We start from the raw sequence: 17682 nt of genomic DNA, 5'->3' as shown, positions 1-17682 counted from the left end.
TACAGCCAATATGTCCTTCCCAGGTATACAAGATGTTTCAAAACAATTCTTCATCAGTTATGCGGCTGAAAAATGGAACTAATTTTCCACACTACTCTAGTGCTTGTTTACTTTGAGAATTTTAAAATGGTCTCCCCTTGTGTTCTCCATCTTTGCACATTTTAAACACTTGGAGTCCCTATTGTTCGGCTTACCATAGAGTTTCTGGCAAGTCTTAGAGCTACCCAGCATTACTTCCAGTTTTTCCTAGAAGTGACATCATGGTGCACATGATTCCACATGCCGCAAGCTCCCACCAGTTGCTAACCCTTGCCTTCAGCAAGCTCTGGGGATCTCCCAATGTTTGCTTACTTATTTTGCTTTTCTTTCTGCTTATCTTTTTTTTTTTTTTAGCTACAGACTTTTATGATAACCTGTTGCTAATTGCAATGGAAAGAGGGTGTGCGTATGCAGGGAACCTTAATTGCCATTTTGGTTTCTCATTAGCAATGCCCAAATGGTAACCATCTGCCTTTGTGCTTGGAAGCCGCTCTTTAAGGCACAGTTACATCAATTAATGAGTTACATATGAGTAACATGATTTTCTCCTCCTCCCCCACGGGGCTCACAGGTGCACCTCTTCCTGGTGCCAGGAATATATTAGCAAAGTTTATTTTTCCTGTGCATTTTATGTGCCAGACCTAAATGGGTTTTGAATGACTGGTTTGCTTTAGGAGAGAGGGGTGGGGGGGGGGGGAGACAGCCCTGTCATTTATTTTGCATTAGCTAAATTAATAATGCTATATAAACCTGACGAACAATCTGAAATGAAAGAGAGAGCTGCGCCTAAAGACCGGAGCTGACAAATGCTTTTACGTGTTCCATTTAAGGTACATTTTTTGGCCCCAATCCTACCCTGTGTGCACAGAACAGCGGGCATAAGAACATAAGAGAAGCCATGTTGGATCAGGCTAATCGCCCATCCAGTCCAACACTCTGTGTCACGCAGTGGCCAAAAATCCAGGTGCCATCAGGAGGTCCATCAGTGGGACCACGACACTTGAAGCCTTGCCACTGTGCCCCCCGAAACTCCAAGAATACATACCATCACTTCCCCAGACAGTGTTCCATCCATACCTTATAACTAATAGCCACTCATGGACCTCTGCTGTTAAGAACATAAGAGAAGCCATGTTGGATCAGACCAATGGCCCATCGAGTCCAACACTCTATGTCACACAGTGGGCAAATAAAATCAAGTGCCATCAGGAGGTCCACCAGTAGGGCCAGGATACTTGAACCCCTCCCACTGTGCCCCCCAAGTACCCAGAATACAGAGCATCACTGCCCCAGACAGAGTGTTCCACCTGCAGATCCACCTGTGCTTCTCCTCCCAAAAAACTCCATCTGGGCCACTGAGGCAACCCATGGCAAACATGGCACTCATCGGCTTTATGGGCTTTATGAACATTGATTGCCCATTGGAGTGAGACTCCACTGAAACAGCTTTGCTTCTCTATGGAGCTTGACCAGAAACATCCTCAAGAAGCTACTTAAGAACTGCAGTGGGTTTGCGATATCCTTAAGCAGCATGAGGGCAGACTGGTCAAGACCACCATTAAGATCTCACCAGAGCCACCCTCAACCCCAGAGTAGCCCAGTGGAAGGTGGACAAGAGCAGCTGTGAGCTGGAAATCACATCATGCCAGGCAATCAAGAGGTGCCAATCATTCCCGATGGCTCCCATCTCCCTGGAGCCTCTACAATGGATGAAGCAGATATGAGCCTCCACTGCAAGCCAATGGCCTCCACCTAGATGAAATAGACAGGAGTTGTTACTGCCATCATGAGAACCACCACCACCCCCATACAATGGTTTGGTAGGAGTCACAGCAAGCCTGCTCCTGGAGCCTGGAGAGCCAGTTTGGTGTAGTGGTTAAGTGCATGGACTCTTATCTGAGATAACTGGGTTTGATCCCCCACTCCTCCACTTGCACTTGCTGGAATGGCCTTGGGTCAGCCATAGCAATATTATCTGAGACAACCGGGTTTGATCCCACACTCCTCCACTTGCACCTATGCAAGTGGAGGAGTGGGGGATAGCCTTGGGTTAGCCATAGCTATTGCAGGAGTTGTCCTTGAAAGGGCAGCTACTGTGAGAGCCCTCTCAGCCCCACTCACCTCACCGGGTGTCTGTTGTGGGGGAGGAGATATGGGAGATTGTAAGCCGCTCTTTGACTCAGAGAGAAGGGTGGGGTATAAATCTACAGTCTTCTTCTTCCTTCTTTTCCATCTCTGAGGTGGGGGGAGGTTTGCAGGGCCAGGGCAGAGCACTTTTTGTTTCCTAGTCTATCCCTGAGCAGCTACACCCAGAATCCTTTGCAGTGTCGTAGGAGCTGCTCATTTGCAGTTCTTGGACAAGGAAGCACACACACATGCCATCTCACGGCATCTGTGACCTGGGGACAAGTCTCTGGACTGTGCAGTGCAGCCGTTCAGCTTAACAAAATATACACCGCAAATACTGGCTAAAGTCATTTTCAGCCTCTTTTCTGGTACTTGGATTTGTACTGTTTTATTTTATTTTATTTAAAAAATACCTTCTATCTTTTCGGGATGACTGTATCTTCTATTCCTGCTTTGAGGTTCCAAGAAGTTCAGCAAAAACCCATTTATTAAAGAACTCATTTATTACAGTGCAGATAGCAAAGCGATTGTATCATCAAAGGAATTCATTTAAGTCTCTCTTTTTTAGCTTTCCCTTTTTCATTTCAGTTAAAACTTGTATTATCAAAGGGATCCAGGCGCACAGAGAATGTCTGGCTCTCTTTTTTTGTGCTTCCTTTTTGGAAAGGTACTTATAACTGGCAAAGTACAATGCTGGTCTCTAATTTGCGAAAGCAGACATTCTGCCTTGGAATACTGTCTAGTTTTTGCCAGGGAATGCTGTAGCATTTAAAATTATTTTTAAAACATAAACCAAGTGATTGAGAATGAAAAAGAGGAAGAAGTTCAGTATGCATGTCTGAAAACGTGTTGTGTCCCTTATTCTTAAATAAGTTATTTGTGTTATGCAGGATTTTCTTCTTTTTTTGTAGCGGGAACTCCTTTGCATAATAGGCCACACCCCCCTGATGGAGCCAATCCTCCAAGAGCTTACACGGCCTGCTGTAAGTTCCAGGAGGGTTGGCTCCATCGGGTGTGTGTGGTCTAATATGCAAAGGAGTTCCTGCCACTACAAAAGTTCTGCCTGCAGTTTGGTGTAGTGGTTAAGTGCGCAGACTCTTATCTGGGAGAACCTGGTTTGATTCCCCACTCCTCCACTTGCACCTGCTGGAATGGCCTTGGGTCAGCCATAGCTCTTGTAGGAGTTGTCCTTGAAAGGGCTCCCGCTGCTAGAACTCTCTCAGCCCCACCTACCTCACAGGGTGTCTGTTGTGGGGGAGGAGGTAAAAGATATTGTGACCGCTCTGAGACTCTGAGATTCAAAGTATAGGGTGGGATATAAATCCAATAAATCCAACCCACTTATAGAGGCTTTGCAACCCACATTTGGATCCTCACCCACATTTTGGGATTGGGAAACATTGCTGTAGGGGATGAAACTCATTGCTATAACTACACCATCAGTGCCCTACCTTTTTTTCAACGGCCTCCTCACAGCTATAGAAGTCTTTTGAGTACATACTTGCAGAACTGAGCTTCAAAAGCATGGTGAAGCTGATCCATCTGAGCTTGCTTTTTGGGATGTGTCAGGACATCGGTGGTTGTTGGGATTTGATGTTTTGGGCATCTAGCTCCTAACCATGAATTTGAGCCAGCCGAAGGTTGGCACTTTTGATTCTCATCAGTTTCAGTGGGATAGATTTGAATATACTCATAAATCCCCCATTGAAATTATTGGGTTCTTGCTGTTTGATGGATTGTACCCTAGGAAAGAACACTCGGGCTGTGATCACACACACTAAATAATGCACTTCCTGTGCACTTTCCAGCTGGATTTTGCCAGTTCACACAGTAAAATCCAGTTGGAAAGTGCATTGAAATTGGATTGAAAGTGCATGATTTAGCGTGCGTGATGGCAGCCTTAGAATTATAGCACTAATGTGACTGAATAGGGTCCTCTTTGGACCTTGTGCCATTTTGGATTTGGTGTGCCGAAAACGCACCCAGGAAGCGGCCTTATACTGAATCAGACTCTTGGTATTGTCTACTCAGCAGGGGTGGAATTCCAACAGGAGCTTCTTTGCATATTAGGCCACATCCCCGAGGCTCTTTTATGTAAGCTCTTGGAGGACTGGCTTCATGAGGGGGGTGTGGCCTAATGTGCAAAGGAGCTGCAGCTAGAATTCCACCCCTGCTACTGAGGTTGGCAGCAGCTCTCCAGGGCCTCAGGGCCTTTCACATCATTTAGTGCCTGATCTTTTTAAAGCGGACCGGAGCCTTCCACATACAAAGCGGATACTCTACCACCGAGCCATAGGCTCTCCTAAAAAGTTATTTTCACTTCATGTTAATTTTAGCCTGTTCTAAACATTTCAGGAACGCCAGGCTGTAAAAGTGAATAAGTACATGAGACATCGCTTATTCAAACCCAGAAGTGTTCTCCTATCACTTGTGAGTCAAATCCTAATGTTGTCCTTGTTTGCCTCTTCCTGTTTCAGCATCCAACCTTCCCAAGGCTCAGGTGAAGACCGCATCCCTCGGACTAGCTGGAAAGGCAAGATCCCCTCTGCTCCCTGTCTCAGTGCCGACCGCTCCGGAAGCTTCAGAAGAGGGTCACAAACCAACAGAGGATTCAGCTAATGTAAGGATGAGTTGTTTTTGCTGGCAAAACAAAGCCCAAAAAAAAATGCCAGTGCAAAAATAGTAAAAGAAGACGACTGTGGATTTATACCCCGCACTTCTCTCTGAATCAGAGTCTCTGTCATCATTACAATCTCCTATATCTTCTCTCCCCACAACAGACACCCTGTGAGGTAGGTGGGGCTGAGAGAGCTCTCTCAGCAGCTGCTCTTTCAAGGACAGCTCCTATAAGAGCTATGGCTGACCCAAGGCCATTCCAGTAGCTGTAAGTGGAGGAGTGGGGAATCAAACTCGGCTCTCCCAGGTAAGAGTCTGCACACTTAACCACTGCACCAAACTGACTCTCCACAACAAGCAACTATCACACAAGACAAAAGACCTCACCTCTGTGCAAATGTAATGAATGTCTGCAGAAGACCTTTCATATTTTGCATCATGGAAAATCCAACCATACATACTGGCGATGCAAGCAAACCATGATGCTTCTCTTCTTTCCAGTTCCCATTTTGTCTGCATACTGAAACAAGCATATTTTCAGTAGCATGAACAGAATAATATGTTTCCCCAGGGACTTATATGCAGAGGTGGAACTCTAGCAGGAGCTCCTTTGCATATTAGGCCACACCACACTGATGTAGCCAATCCAAGAGTTTACAAAGGTCTTTTTTGTAAGCTCTTGGAGGATTGGCTCCATCAGGGGTGTGTGGCCTAATATGCAAACGAGCTCCTGCTAGAATTCCACCCCCGCTTGTATGTCCACGGCAAAGGCAAGATGCCCACTTGTCGTCCTATTTTGGCGAAGTGGAGACCACGTGAATCAGGAGCATCATGGGTAGCTCCACTTTTGATATCCAGGGTTGGATGCTCCCAAATGTAAGAGATTCAGAGGAGTTTAGCTGTGTTAAGTCTGCAGCAGCAAAATAATAAAAGAGTTCAGCAGTACCTTTAGGACTAACACATTTTATTGTTACTCTTAATCTTTCGAGAAACACAGATCTCCGCATCTGACAAAGAGAGCTGTGTTTCTCAAAAGCTCATGCTACAATAAAATGTGTTAGTCTTCAGGGTGCTACTGGACTCTTTACAATTTTACCCAGTTAAGGTTCTCATTTGAACGTGAAGGTGTCAAAGTTTCTAAGGTGTAAATCCAAAAGAACTCTCTTTTATGCAGACTTTGATGGAGCCCGGATCTCAGACTGTTGAATCCATCCCACAATTCAGTTCACTTTCTGTTTGTATGTCCGAAAACAGAGAAATGCTTGACAAGCAAGGGGCTGCATCTTCACCATCCTGATGCAACTCTTATGTTCACAGATTCTTATCTTCAGGGCTTTTTTTGTAGCAGGAACTCCTTTGCATATTAGGTCACACAGCCCTGATGTAGCCAATCCTCCTGGAGCTTACAATAGGCCCTGTACTAAGAGCCCTGTAAAGAATTCTAGCAGGACCTCCTTTGCCTATTAGGCCACACACCCCTGATGTAGCCACTCCTCCTGGAGCTTACAGCAGGCCCTGTGAGAAGAGCCCTGTAAGGAATTCTAGCAGGACCTCCTTTGCATATTAGGCCACACAGCCCTGATGTAGCCAGTCCTCCTGGAGCTTACAATAGGCCCTGTACGAAGAGCCCTGTAAGCTCTTGGAGGATTGGCTACATCAAGGGTGTATGGCTTAATACACAAATAAGTTCTTGCTACAAAAAAACCCCACTGCTTATACACGTCACTTGACAAAAGCATCATGGTATAGATGACACCTTTTTTTGCCACATTGACCCCCCCCAAAAAAACTACCTCTGAAACTTGAGTGGCAGAAATCAGTGTCTGCAAAGAAGATCAGTAGAATATTTAGCCCCGTCTACAGTAGAAGGTATCAAAGAGAGAGATGGTCTTACCCTGCACTTCACCAACATATCTCTGAGTTTAAGTGAGTGTCTAAAAGTGAATATAGGACTCTGCCTACATCTAGGCATATCCAACAGAATGCAGTAAAAATTTCTCTGCTCTCTTCAGAAAGCTCACCAAAAGTGTGAGATAGAACCAGTTTGTTAGTTTCTCTTCATTCTCTTTTAGGCATTAACAAGGATTTTCTATCCATCTTCTTGGCTTTATACATACTTCATATTTAAGATATTTATATTGGATTGATCTTTATATATAAGAACGTAAGAAGAGCCCAGTGGTCCATCCGATCCAGCATCCTGTCTCACACAGTGGCCAATCAGTTCCTCTGGCCAGCCAACAACAGGATATGGAGGCCGACACCACCCCCTGATGTTGCCTCCTGGCTCTGGGATTCAGAGGATTAGTGTCTTTGAATGTGAAGGTTCCCCTCAGTCACCCAGGCTAGTAGCCATTGATAGACTTATCCTCCATCAATATACTTAATCCCCTTTTCAAGCAGTTTATTCCTGTGGCCATCACTACATCCTCTGGCAGCAAATTTCACATTCTGATCACTCTTTGTGTGAAAGTGGAATCTCCTTTTGGCCATTCGGAACCTACTGCCCATTAGGTTCATTGGGCATCCTTGAGTTCTAGTATTTTGGGAGAGAGATATTTATATTGGATTGATCTCTCTCTCTCTGTGCCAGTTTGGTGTAGTGGTTAAGTGTGCGGACTCTTATCTGGGAGAATCGGGTTTGATTCCCCACTCGCAGCTGCTGGAATGGCCTTGGGTCAGCCATAACTCTGGCAGAGGTTTGTCCTTGAAAGAGCAGCTGCTGTGAGAGCCCTCTCAGCCCCACCCACCTCACAGGGTGTCTGTTGTGTGGGGAGAAAATATAGGAGATAATAAGCCACTGAGTCTCTGATTCAGAGAGATGGGCAGAGTAGAAATCTGCAATCTTCTTCTTCTCTCTCTCTCCCTTTCCCTCTCCCCCTCTCCCTTTCTCTCTCCCTCTCCCTCCCTCTCTGTCTGTCTGTTTGTTTGTCTGTCCATCCGTCCATCCTTCCGTCCATCCGTCCGTCTGTCTGTCTGTCTGTCTGTCTGCCTGTCTGCCTGTCTGTCTGTCTGTCTGTCTATCTGTCTATCTATCTATCTGTCTGTCTATCTATCTGTCTGTCTGTCTGTCTGTCATCTATCTGTCTGTCTGTCTGCCTGTCTGTCTGCCTGTCTGTCTGTCTGTCTGTCTGTCTGTCTATCTATCTATCTATCTATCTATCTATCTATCTATCTATCTATCTATCTATCTATCTATCTATCTAATCTATCTGTCTGTCTATCTGTCTGTCTGTCTGTCATCTATCTGTCTGTCTGTCTGCCTGTCTGTCTGTCTGTCTATCTAATCTATCTGTCTGTCTATCTGTCTGTCTGTCTGTCATCTGTCTGTCTGTCATCTATCTGTCTGTGTGTCTGTCTGTCTGTCTGTCTGTCTATCTATCTGTCTGTCTGTCTGTCTGTCTATCTATCTATCTATCTATCTATCTATCTATCTATCTATCTATCTATCTATCTATCTATCTATCTATCTATCTATCATCTATTCCTAGCTGACTTTCTGCTTTGATGGGGTTGAGGACATTTTCTGCTTGCCAGTTAGATGGCTCCAAGCATGTGAAGGTTTTCTACTCTCCACATTCCTGACAGCTGCATCCTCTAATGCGGAGTTTCCCATGTGACTGGGACCCTCCACAAAGCAAGTAGATTTCAAATCTTTGGTTTTGCGCATGGTGCATTGCCACACTGAAGTCTTTGTAGCACCCTCCGCATGAAGGGTGTTTCAATCCACCAGATGCGCTCTCATGCGTTGCAAGAAGGAGTCTTTCCAGCGCAGCTTTCCTTTCTCTGTTGCTTTCTTTCCGGTTTTGGCTCCATCCATCCATCCATGCACCAGAGCCTTCACTCAACAAGTGTCATGCCAGCTCTGTGATTTAGAGGCCATCTCCCACAAAGCGGTATCAGGGACTGAAACAAATGATAATTGAAAGGAGCGGGAAGCACAAAAGGCGGCTCACTGGCGGGCAAAATCCATTCCGACACAATGGCGTCCCAGGGCAGCCCGTGGATTATCACCAGTCCTTCTTTGCCTCTGAAAGCTTTCCAAGCCTCAGCGGCTGTGCTGCGTGGAGAAGATAAGGCAATCCAGCCTCGTGCGATCGGGAAGGGAGTGAGGAAATGAAAAGGACCACTTCGGTTGAGACGACGGGTATAAAAAGCCATTGAGTGCGGAACAGTCTCGGCTCTAAATGTCTTACTTCGGAGCAGCGGGACAAATTATTTCCCAAGTGGGTCACTTTTCAAGCACAGCAGGTGTGAGAGCACTTAGGAGAGATAATGGCGGGGGAGCCAATGCAGCTCTTCAGGGGATCAAAGGTCAGGCTCCCACTCGTGCTCAGCCTCTAGATGTTGAATTGCTAACTCTGTCAATTCCCTGTCCTCAACTCCAGTATTTCCGTGCATATTTCCCATTTAATTTAAACCTCCATCAATCAAGACATTATTCATAGAATGCTCCTCTCTCCACCTCCTCCTGGCTGGCATTGCTGTTGTCACATGCTCACATTCAACAAGGTCTGCTTAATGCCTAGCTTGAGAGTAGACAATACAGGAAGGGAACAGAGACGATCTTGACCAGTTCCAGTTGGTGACAGCAATTAGCCATTTGCCAAAGCATGGAAGGGCAAGAAAGTAGTCTGTATTCTGTATCAAAGCATTTTCAGATTCTGGGAATGGCATTGCAGAAGAGAGACTAATGAGAACCATCACAGGTGAAGCTTCAGTGAAGTTGTTGAGCACCTTTCTTCCAAGCAGGGTTCAAGAATGAGTGTAAATTCTGGTCTCCACACCTCAATATTATAACATTGGAAAAAGGCCAGAAAAGGGCAACTAGAATGATTCAAGCATTGGAACACTTTCCCTATGAAGAAAGGTTAAAGTGCTTGGGGCTCTTTAGCTTGGAGAAACATCAACTAAGGGGTGACATGATAGAGGTTTACAAGATTATACATGGGATAGAGAAGGTAGAGAAAGAAGTACTTTTCTCCCTTTCTCACAATACAAGAACTCATGGGCACTCAATGAAATTGCTGAGCAGTCATGATAGAATACATAAAAGGAAGTACTTCTTTATCCAAAGAATGATTAACACATGGAATTCATAAGAACATAAGAGAAGCCATATTGGATCAGGCCAATGGCCCATCCAGTCCAATACTCTGTGTCACACAGTGGCCAAAATACCAAGTGCCATCAGGAGGTCCACAAGTGGAGCCAGGACACTTGAAGCCCTCCCACGGTGCCCCCAAGCACCCAGAATACAGAGCATCACTGCCCCAGACAGAGAGTCTCAATGAAAAGCTGTGGCTAATAGCTAATTCAGTGCTACAGGAGGAGGTAGCAGCTACAAGCATAGACAGCTTCAAGAGGAGATTGAATAAACGTATGGAGCCAAGGTCCATCAGTGGTAATTAGCCACAGGGTACAGATGGAACTCTCTCTGGGACAGTGATGCTCTTTATTCTTGGTGATGGGGGGGCAACAGTGGGAGGACTTCTAGTATTCTGGCCGCACTAGTGGATCTCCTGATGGCACTTGGTGTTTGGTTTTTTGCCACTGTGTGACACAGAGTGTTGGACTGGATGGGCCATTGGCCTGATCCAACAAGGCTTCTCTTATGTTCTTATCATGTATGACACCCTTAACTCCTGAGAGTAAGGATGGGATAATAATGTGTTATATCAGCATGCTATAAAAGTTGCCTTCAAGATTATGGTAGGACCTGAAAACCACTTCTCTGTGAAGTGGGTGGAATTTCAGATACCAGCCTTGAATCTAGTCAAGGTGGATACTCTCTCTCGGCTTGACTTCGCGAATGAAGATTTAAGAAGGGTGCAGTAGTCCACATCTGCTGCAGGCTCGCTGGTGGCTGACAAGACCAATGCGGGACAGGCAGATCCGGCCACAGTGGTTGCAGGGAAAAGTCTGATTTGGGGTTGGTGCTGTAGCAGTGCGATTCTTCCTTAATCTCCTTTTGTCCTCAAGACCAGCTATGCGTGCATTCTCAAAGGAAGAGACAGCCTGGTGGATGGTGTGCCTCCATGCTTTGCGATCTGAGGCTAGGTCAGACCACTGGTGATGGTTGATGCGACAGGTGCCAAGGGATTTCTTCAAGGAGTCCTTGTACCTCTTCTTTGGTGCCCCTCTATTTCGATGGCCAGTGGAAAGTTCGCCATACAGAGCAATCTTGGGAAGGCGGTGATTTTCCATCCTAGAAATATGCCCTGCCCACCGCAGCTGCGTCTTCAACAGCAGTGCCTCGATGCTTGTAACCTCCGCCCTCTTGAGGACTTCAGTGTTGGTCACAAAGTCACTCCAGTGGATGTTGAGGATGGTGCGAAGGCAGCAAGGTGGATACCATTCAAATCTTTAATGGCAAGCATCTAAACCAATATAGCTTGCTACAACTTCATAAAATATTTGGTAGGAAAATGCAACAAATTGCAGTGTTAATCTACTCCATAAATATCAAGATTCAAGTTCAGCACCAGCTGAAAGACCACCAAGATTTTGGGAGGACAGGCTCTGAAGAGTCAGAGCTCCCTTATAGGATATAGATCTTTGACTCTTAAAAGCTTATACTGTGGAAATCTTGTCGGTCTTTCGGGTGCTACTGGAATGTTGCTCTTCCACTGCAGACCAACATGGCTTCCTACCAAGAATGATCTCTCTAAATGCCAGTCATTTCCCAGCCATAATTAACACCATTCAAAACTTCATCAAAAGAACTTTGCATCATTTTTTTAAAGTCATGCATCTTCTGTCCAGATGGAACACTCCTTAAGTTCAGATAGATCACCCCTTCCTTGGCTGGGAGTTCCTCTGGAGAGCCAGTTTGGTGTAATGGTTAAGAATGATGGACTCTAATCTGGAGAACCAGGTTTAATTCCCCACTTCTCCATATGTGGCCAACTGGGTCACAGTTCTCTCAGAGTTCTCTCAGCCCCCCTATCTCACAGAGTGTCTGTTGTGGGGAGAGGAAGGAGATTGTAAGCCACTCTGAGACTCTGAGTGAAGGGTGGGGGATAATGCAGCTCTTGTTCCTGCTGTTGTTGTTGTTCTCCTCCTCCTCTTCCTTCTCCTCTTCCTCCTCCTGCTGGGGCCACCACTAGGAAAGCCCTGTTGTTTACTCCATAAAAAGTAGCAAGCAAGAGGACTTATTGTAAGGAATATTGCTTCCTATCTTTATCTTTTATTTACATTTCTGAACTGTTACCCATCCTGATTCCTTTTGAACCGAAAAGAATGCACAGTTCAAATATGTGAAATAAACCGACCGATTGCTTTCTCCACAGGTATACGAACAGGACGATCTGAGTGAACAAATGGCAAGTTTGGAGGGGCTAATGAAGCAGCTTAACGCTATCACTGGCTCAGCCTTCTGAAAAATCTGGAAGAGAAGAAGAACGGAGCTACTGGGGAACATTGCAGCATACCAGCGTTTCACACGTACCCCCACCCGACATCCGTGCCAACCATAAAGCCGACCGATGCATCATTCCATTCTACACACGGATCTTGCCATCCTGGAAGGACATTGTCCATTCCTATGAATCATACAACAAACCTTAAGTAGAGATGAAAGAGCATCCCACAGAAGTTAGAAGGAAGGTGTCTTCACAGCAGAATGGCAGACAGTGCCTCTTAGTAGCTGATAGTGTTCCGCCCATGGGCTAAGCCCACCAACTCTACTGAAGTTCAGGCCTAAGTCATAACAAGCTCACCCCAAGCACTATTGCTGCCAGTAATCCCTCGCCAGTGTAGGCCAGCAATTCCCCTTCTGTGAGGGACAGGGGACCTAGAAGTTCTGGAAGACTTGCAGCAGCAGGAAATGCCTCATCTTTAAGGTCTAACTGCTTCCACAGAGCACTGCGGTGCCTGAGAAATGGAGTTCCCGATAGCTCTAGTGGCAGTGGCTCCCAACCTGTTTTGGCACCAGGGACTAGTTTCGTGGAAGAAACAGCCCCAGGCTGCCATGGTCAATCCCTGCCCCCCGTGGTGTTTTTTTTTTAACGGGTGGGGAGACTGGGGCTATTTCTGCCGCCTCTCCACTAGATGGCGAGGCGGCAGAAGTCCAATCTGCCTCCCCCTCCCATTTCAAGACTCCCTGCCAATCAGCTGATCGTTGAGGTTCTATAAATGAGGGGTAGGCTAAGGTCGCGGCAGTGCTGCCCCTTCCACTGGCCTGGGACCTGGGTGGATGAAAGAGGCGGTGTGGCCTCACTCTGAGGCTGCCTCCTCTGCAGCCCAGTTGCTAGCAGGCCACGGACCAGCACTGGTCCATGGCCCGTGGTTGGGTACCCCTGCTCTATGGCACAGCATCCAGACCTTACAGAAGATGTGACCACTGCTGCCTGCACTCTTCACCAGTCCTTACTGCCATCACCCCTTCACATGGTTAAGTTTGAAGATCCGGGGAAGTGGTAGGGGAAGGGTGGTGGGAGTGCCAGTCAGGTACCACCGAATTCTCTGCAAGCTCCTGCAAAAAAAGGGATGGGTTTATCTGAAGAGTCCTTCACAAAAGTCTGGGAAGAGCAAGTTAATTCCAGGGCAAGCAGGGGGGGGGGGAGCTGTCCCCATCACTCTTTATGACCAGATTTCCCCAAAAGTTAAATAGGCGTGCCAAAAGACATTGCTTGGGGGGGCTTCCACACATCCCCAATGCATGTCCTAAAGTTTGTTTTAGCCATGCTGATTTTAACGCTTGTATGGCTGAAATTAGTCCGAATCATTTGGGTGCTGCTTCACTCAAGGTTGTGACCTTGTGGAGGAGGGACCCAAGAGGCTCAGACTCGCAGCTGCAATGACGTCCCCAGGATAATACGTAAAAGGGGCCTAAGTTGACATATCGGACTTACTAGAGAGGTTTGTAGGGGGTTTCATGTGTGTGTGTCCGTGCGTATGTGTATGTAGATCCTCTAAGTGCATTTTTGATATCTGTTGCAGGCCACTGTAAAGTCAAGACATACCAGAATTCCTCTTGTTTCTTAATCATTGCAATGCAAAAAGTATTACCACGTAGCACCAAAGGGTCGGAAATACCGTAAACAGCACAAAATAGGGAGAGGAATATTATTGACCATGCTCATTTTTAAAAAATCATTATTTCGAGCACTCATCGTGTTGCACAAATGGTGGGGATGGGCCGTTTTCTGGCAGGATGCAACCATTTTCTGGTAGAATTGATCAAGCATTTGCCAATCCTTCTGTCACTAAATGCCTGGCTATTCAGAGGATGTGCAAAGAAGAAGTGAATTTGCAGTCGTGGCGCACCGCCGGCTTCTATGCACGTCGGAAATTAGAATCTGCTATGGCATCATCGTTTTGTTCTTAAGCTAACACCAGAGGCAATTCCAAATATATGGTCTTTTCTGTATAACGGTACGCTATTTTCAGCTCAGTGGGAAGGGAATCCCACCCCACCCCCCTCTGATCTTTCTTGAACTTCTGACATCCCACAAGGCTGCTGAGTTTCATAAACTTAAAATGCAACCACCAATGGTGATTGATTCATGCAGGTGTGGGATTCTAGCGGGAGTTCCTTTGCATATTAGGCCACGCCCCCCCCACGATGAAGCCAATCCTCCGAGAGCTTACGAGGCTCTCTTTTTGTAAGCTCTAGGAGCACTGGCTACATCAGCGTGTATGTGGCCTAATATGCAAAGGAGCTTCTGCTAGAATTCCACCCCTGGATTCATGTACAGAAGCAGCTGCTGAGTTCAGTCATCAGCAACCCGAATCCTTGTTCTTGAGAAGAGCCGACTTTGGGTGATGATGAAGGCAGCGCCTGTTCTAATGCACAGGCAGTCAACTGGGAGGATGAACCAGCTGCCTAAGCCTAAAGAGCCGCCATGCCAGAAAATATGTATATGCCACAGAGTAATTGAACTGGTTCCACATCGTCAAGTGTGGCATTTAGCCAGCACTGCAGGAGTATTACTCCAAGTGCAAATGTTTACAAGCCAGTTTCTGGATTCTTTTTTCCCCCTCTTTTTTTTAAAAAAGACAGCTTGTCACAGTCTTTGCATTGGCAAAAGACAGTCCCTAAAAACAAGTTGCTCCCATTTCCATCAGGACACTCACTGTGAACCTAAATGATGCCTTCTGAAGTATTTCCAGGATGTTATTTTGTAGCTGGAACTCCTATGCATATTAAGCCACACACCCCTGATGTAGCCAATCCTCCTGGAACTTACAGTAGGCCCTGCACGAAGAGCTCTGTAAGTTCTCAGAGGATTGGCTAAGGAAGAGGGGTGTGGCCCAATATGCAAAGGAGTTCCTGCTACAAAGCAAGCCCTGAGTATTTTCTCCGCCTCCCTATTCCAGCATTCCAGCTTTTGTTGTTGTTGCTGTTGCTGTTACATTATTTATTGACATCCCAAACCGGTGACATGAACAGAATGTCGTGTGCACTTTTCCCTCTTGCTGAACTTCTGGCATTCCGTCTGAGCTTAATCCCTGTTTTCACAGGCAAATCACCAAAAGGGAACTAAATTTGCATATTTATCAGTTCCGTGGCTGCAAAAAAAAAAAAAAAAAAACCCGACCCAATGAGAAGGTTTCGGCTGAGTTATTGCATTCAGCGCTGCCTTTGATTTCAAGCTTGAGTAGGTCATAATTTTTAAATAGAGCAGGGAAAGGAGAGAGGATCTTTACATCCAAATAGCTCTTTTTATTAGGAAGGTAATTATATGTGAATTCCTGAATAAAATATTTGGAGTAAAATGGCGCAGTATCAAAAGTAATAATTCAGAATGCTTTTTTTAAAAAAAAGTATCACACTGAGAAAAATATCACAGGTTGAAGAGAGAACTCAAACGCTTCATTAGAAACGCCGGTGTAGCGGAGAAAGCGTTTCCCAAAATAATGCTCCTTATTCAATTTAGCCCAGAATTTTAATGCAAATGTTTTGTAATAACAAGGAAGTCTAATTTAGTATGGGAGGCTGACTTTTTTTTTAAATGTTCTGACCCATTTACGGCAGGCACCCAACCGCATCTAGTTCCGGATGCTGCGCAAGTCAATGTCTTGTTTCAAGAAAAGCCAGATGGGAAAGATTGCTTTCCCACCTGACGGAGTGCAGAAACTCTCTGAATTTTGAACAGGTTAGCGAGGCTAGTTTCAGTTGTTACTTTCCCAGGAGAACTTTTTATTCTGGATTTTTTCCAACCTTCAGTGTTACAGTTATGCTGAGATTGTTAAATAGGATGAGTTCTTCTTTGGTCTTCAAGGTCTCTGTGCATCTCACAACTGGGTTCAGCACTCGCTTATTCATCCATGTTAACGATACATCTGGAGCAGGGGTCCATCAGTGGCTATTGGCCGCAATGTATTGTTGGAATACTCTCTATCTGGGGCAGTGACGCTCTGTATTCTTGGTGCTTGGAGAGGGGGGGGCTACAGTGGGAGGGCTTCTAGTGCTCTGGCCCCACTGATGGATCTCCTGATGGCATCTGGGGGGTTGGGCCACTGTATGAACACAGTGTTGGATTGGATGGGCCATTGGCCTGATCCAACATGGCTTCTCTTATGTTCATTCATGACCAGAACTTATTCATAGCATCTAAACTTTCTAGAGCTCAAGACATGGAAATTGTACTCCTGCCCCTGCAGGTAGCCTGGATCTGTCTATTTTCACATACTTAGAAGAGCAAAGCCTTCCTGAACAGTTCCGACCACCATGAATGGAATGTCAATGAGAACTTTATGGATGATCTCCCTCACAGATCTCCTTCTGCATTTCTTTGCTTCTCCTCTTCCTTTTATTCTCCTTGTAGTTTTCCTCTGGTCCATCTGATTCTGGTACATCTTCAGATTATCTTAATTTGGTACATACATCAAATGACCCTGGAGGTCACTTCCAACTCTATGATTCTATGGTCTTATTATCGTAGTTTTCCTCTGTTCCATCTTATTCATATGCCAATGGTCCAGCAGGTTCTCTTTGTAACTGTGCTGCACATAAACGGGGAAAGTACCTACTTCAGATAGCCAAGACTATTCTCTGGTCTCTGTCGATAAAGAACAGAGAAAAAAGGTAAAGGTAGTCCCCTGTGCAAGTACCTGTCATTTCTAACTCTGGGATGACGTCGCATCACGGCATTTTCATGGCAGACTTTTTACGGGGTGGTTTGCCGTTGCCTTCCCCAGTCATCAACACTTTCCCCCCCAGCAAGCTGGGTCCTCATTTTACCAACCTCGGAAGGATGGAAGGCTGAGTCAACCTTGAGCCGGCTACCTGAACCCAGCTTCTGCCAGGATCGAACTCAGGTCGTGAGCAGAGCTTGGATTGCAGTACTGCAGCTTTACCACTCTGTGCCACGGGGCTCCTAAGAACACAGTAGCTACTGCTCAAATTCACTAATCAAGTATGAAGCAATCAATGGTCATGATGCATTCCCTCTATCCCCCAAGGCATTCTATACCCAATTGTTATGTGGCACTTCCTGATGGACTCGGAAACATGTCAGGTAGTCAATTGTCACCCAAGTTCATGCAGTTCCATTCCTCATTCCTTATTAGAATGTCTTTTCTACCATGATATCACTTCACAAAATGGACTTTCTTCTAGACGAGGGAGATAGTGAATCCATTCCTATCCATCAATATTAATGCAGGTTCAGGCTGTTAGAAGAATAGACTGGTGAGGTTTCTTGCTCAGTCCTCCAAGACTACAAACACCATAGAGCAAGCTAGATAGTTAGGGCAATATCAGTCCAACCATCCTAAGTCAGACACAACACAGGCATCCTAAACCAGACCCACTCCAGCCATCCTAAACCAGACCCAACACAGGCCCCATTACTTCAGTGGCCCCTACAAAACATGCTGCATTCAGGCCCATCCTTCATCTCTTGCTTGTCCACACATTTATGCACCCCAAGGTTGGGATGGTCTTTCTCA

The 17682-nt window shown here is 45.9% G+C and overlaps 1 protein-coding gene across 1 annotated transcript in view; it reads left to right on the top strand.

Annotated features, from left to right (window-relative positions):
• The window catches only part of DCC (DCC netrin 1 receptor), a gene marked incomplete at its 5' end in the record, with an annotated part of 1016990 nt that extends 1003237 nt beyond the window's left edge, over positions 1-13753 (top strand). The window contains 2 exons of the mRNA XM_060236603.1: positions 4644-4786; positions 12075-13753. Coding sequence (XP_060092586.1) covers positions 4644-4786; positions 12075-12164 — 233 coding nt within the window. The remainder of the gene's footprint in view (positions 1-4643; positions 4787-12074) is intronic.
• Between the last annotated feature and the right edge of the window lie 3929 nt (positions 13754-17682).

The sequence above is a fragment of the Heteronotia binoei genome, chromosome 4, assembly GCF_032191835.1.
Source record: "Heteronotia binoei isolate CCM8104 ecotype False Entrance Well chromosome 4, APGP_CSIRO_Hbin_v1, whole genome shotgun sequence".
Classification (NCBI taxonomy): Eukaryota; Metazoa; Chordata; class Lepidosauria; order Squamata; family Gekkonidae; genus Heteronotia; species Heteronotia binoei.
The sequence above is the reverse complement of the archived record's forward strand: the minus strand, read 5'-3'. Positions and strand labels throughout refer to the sequence as shown.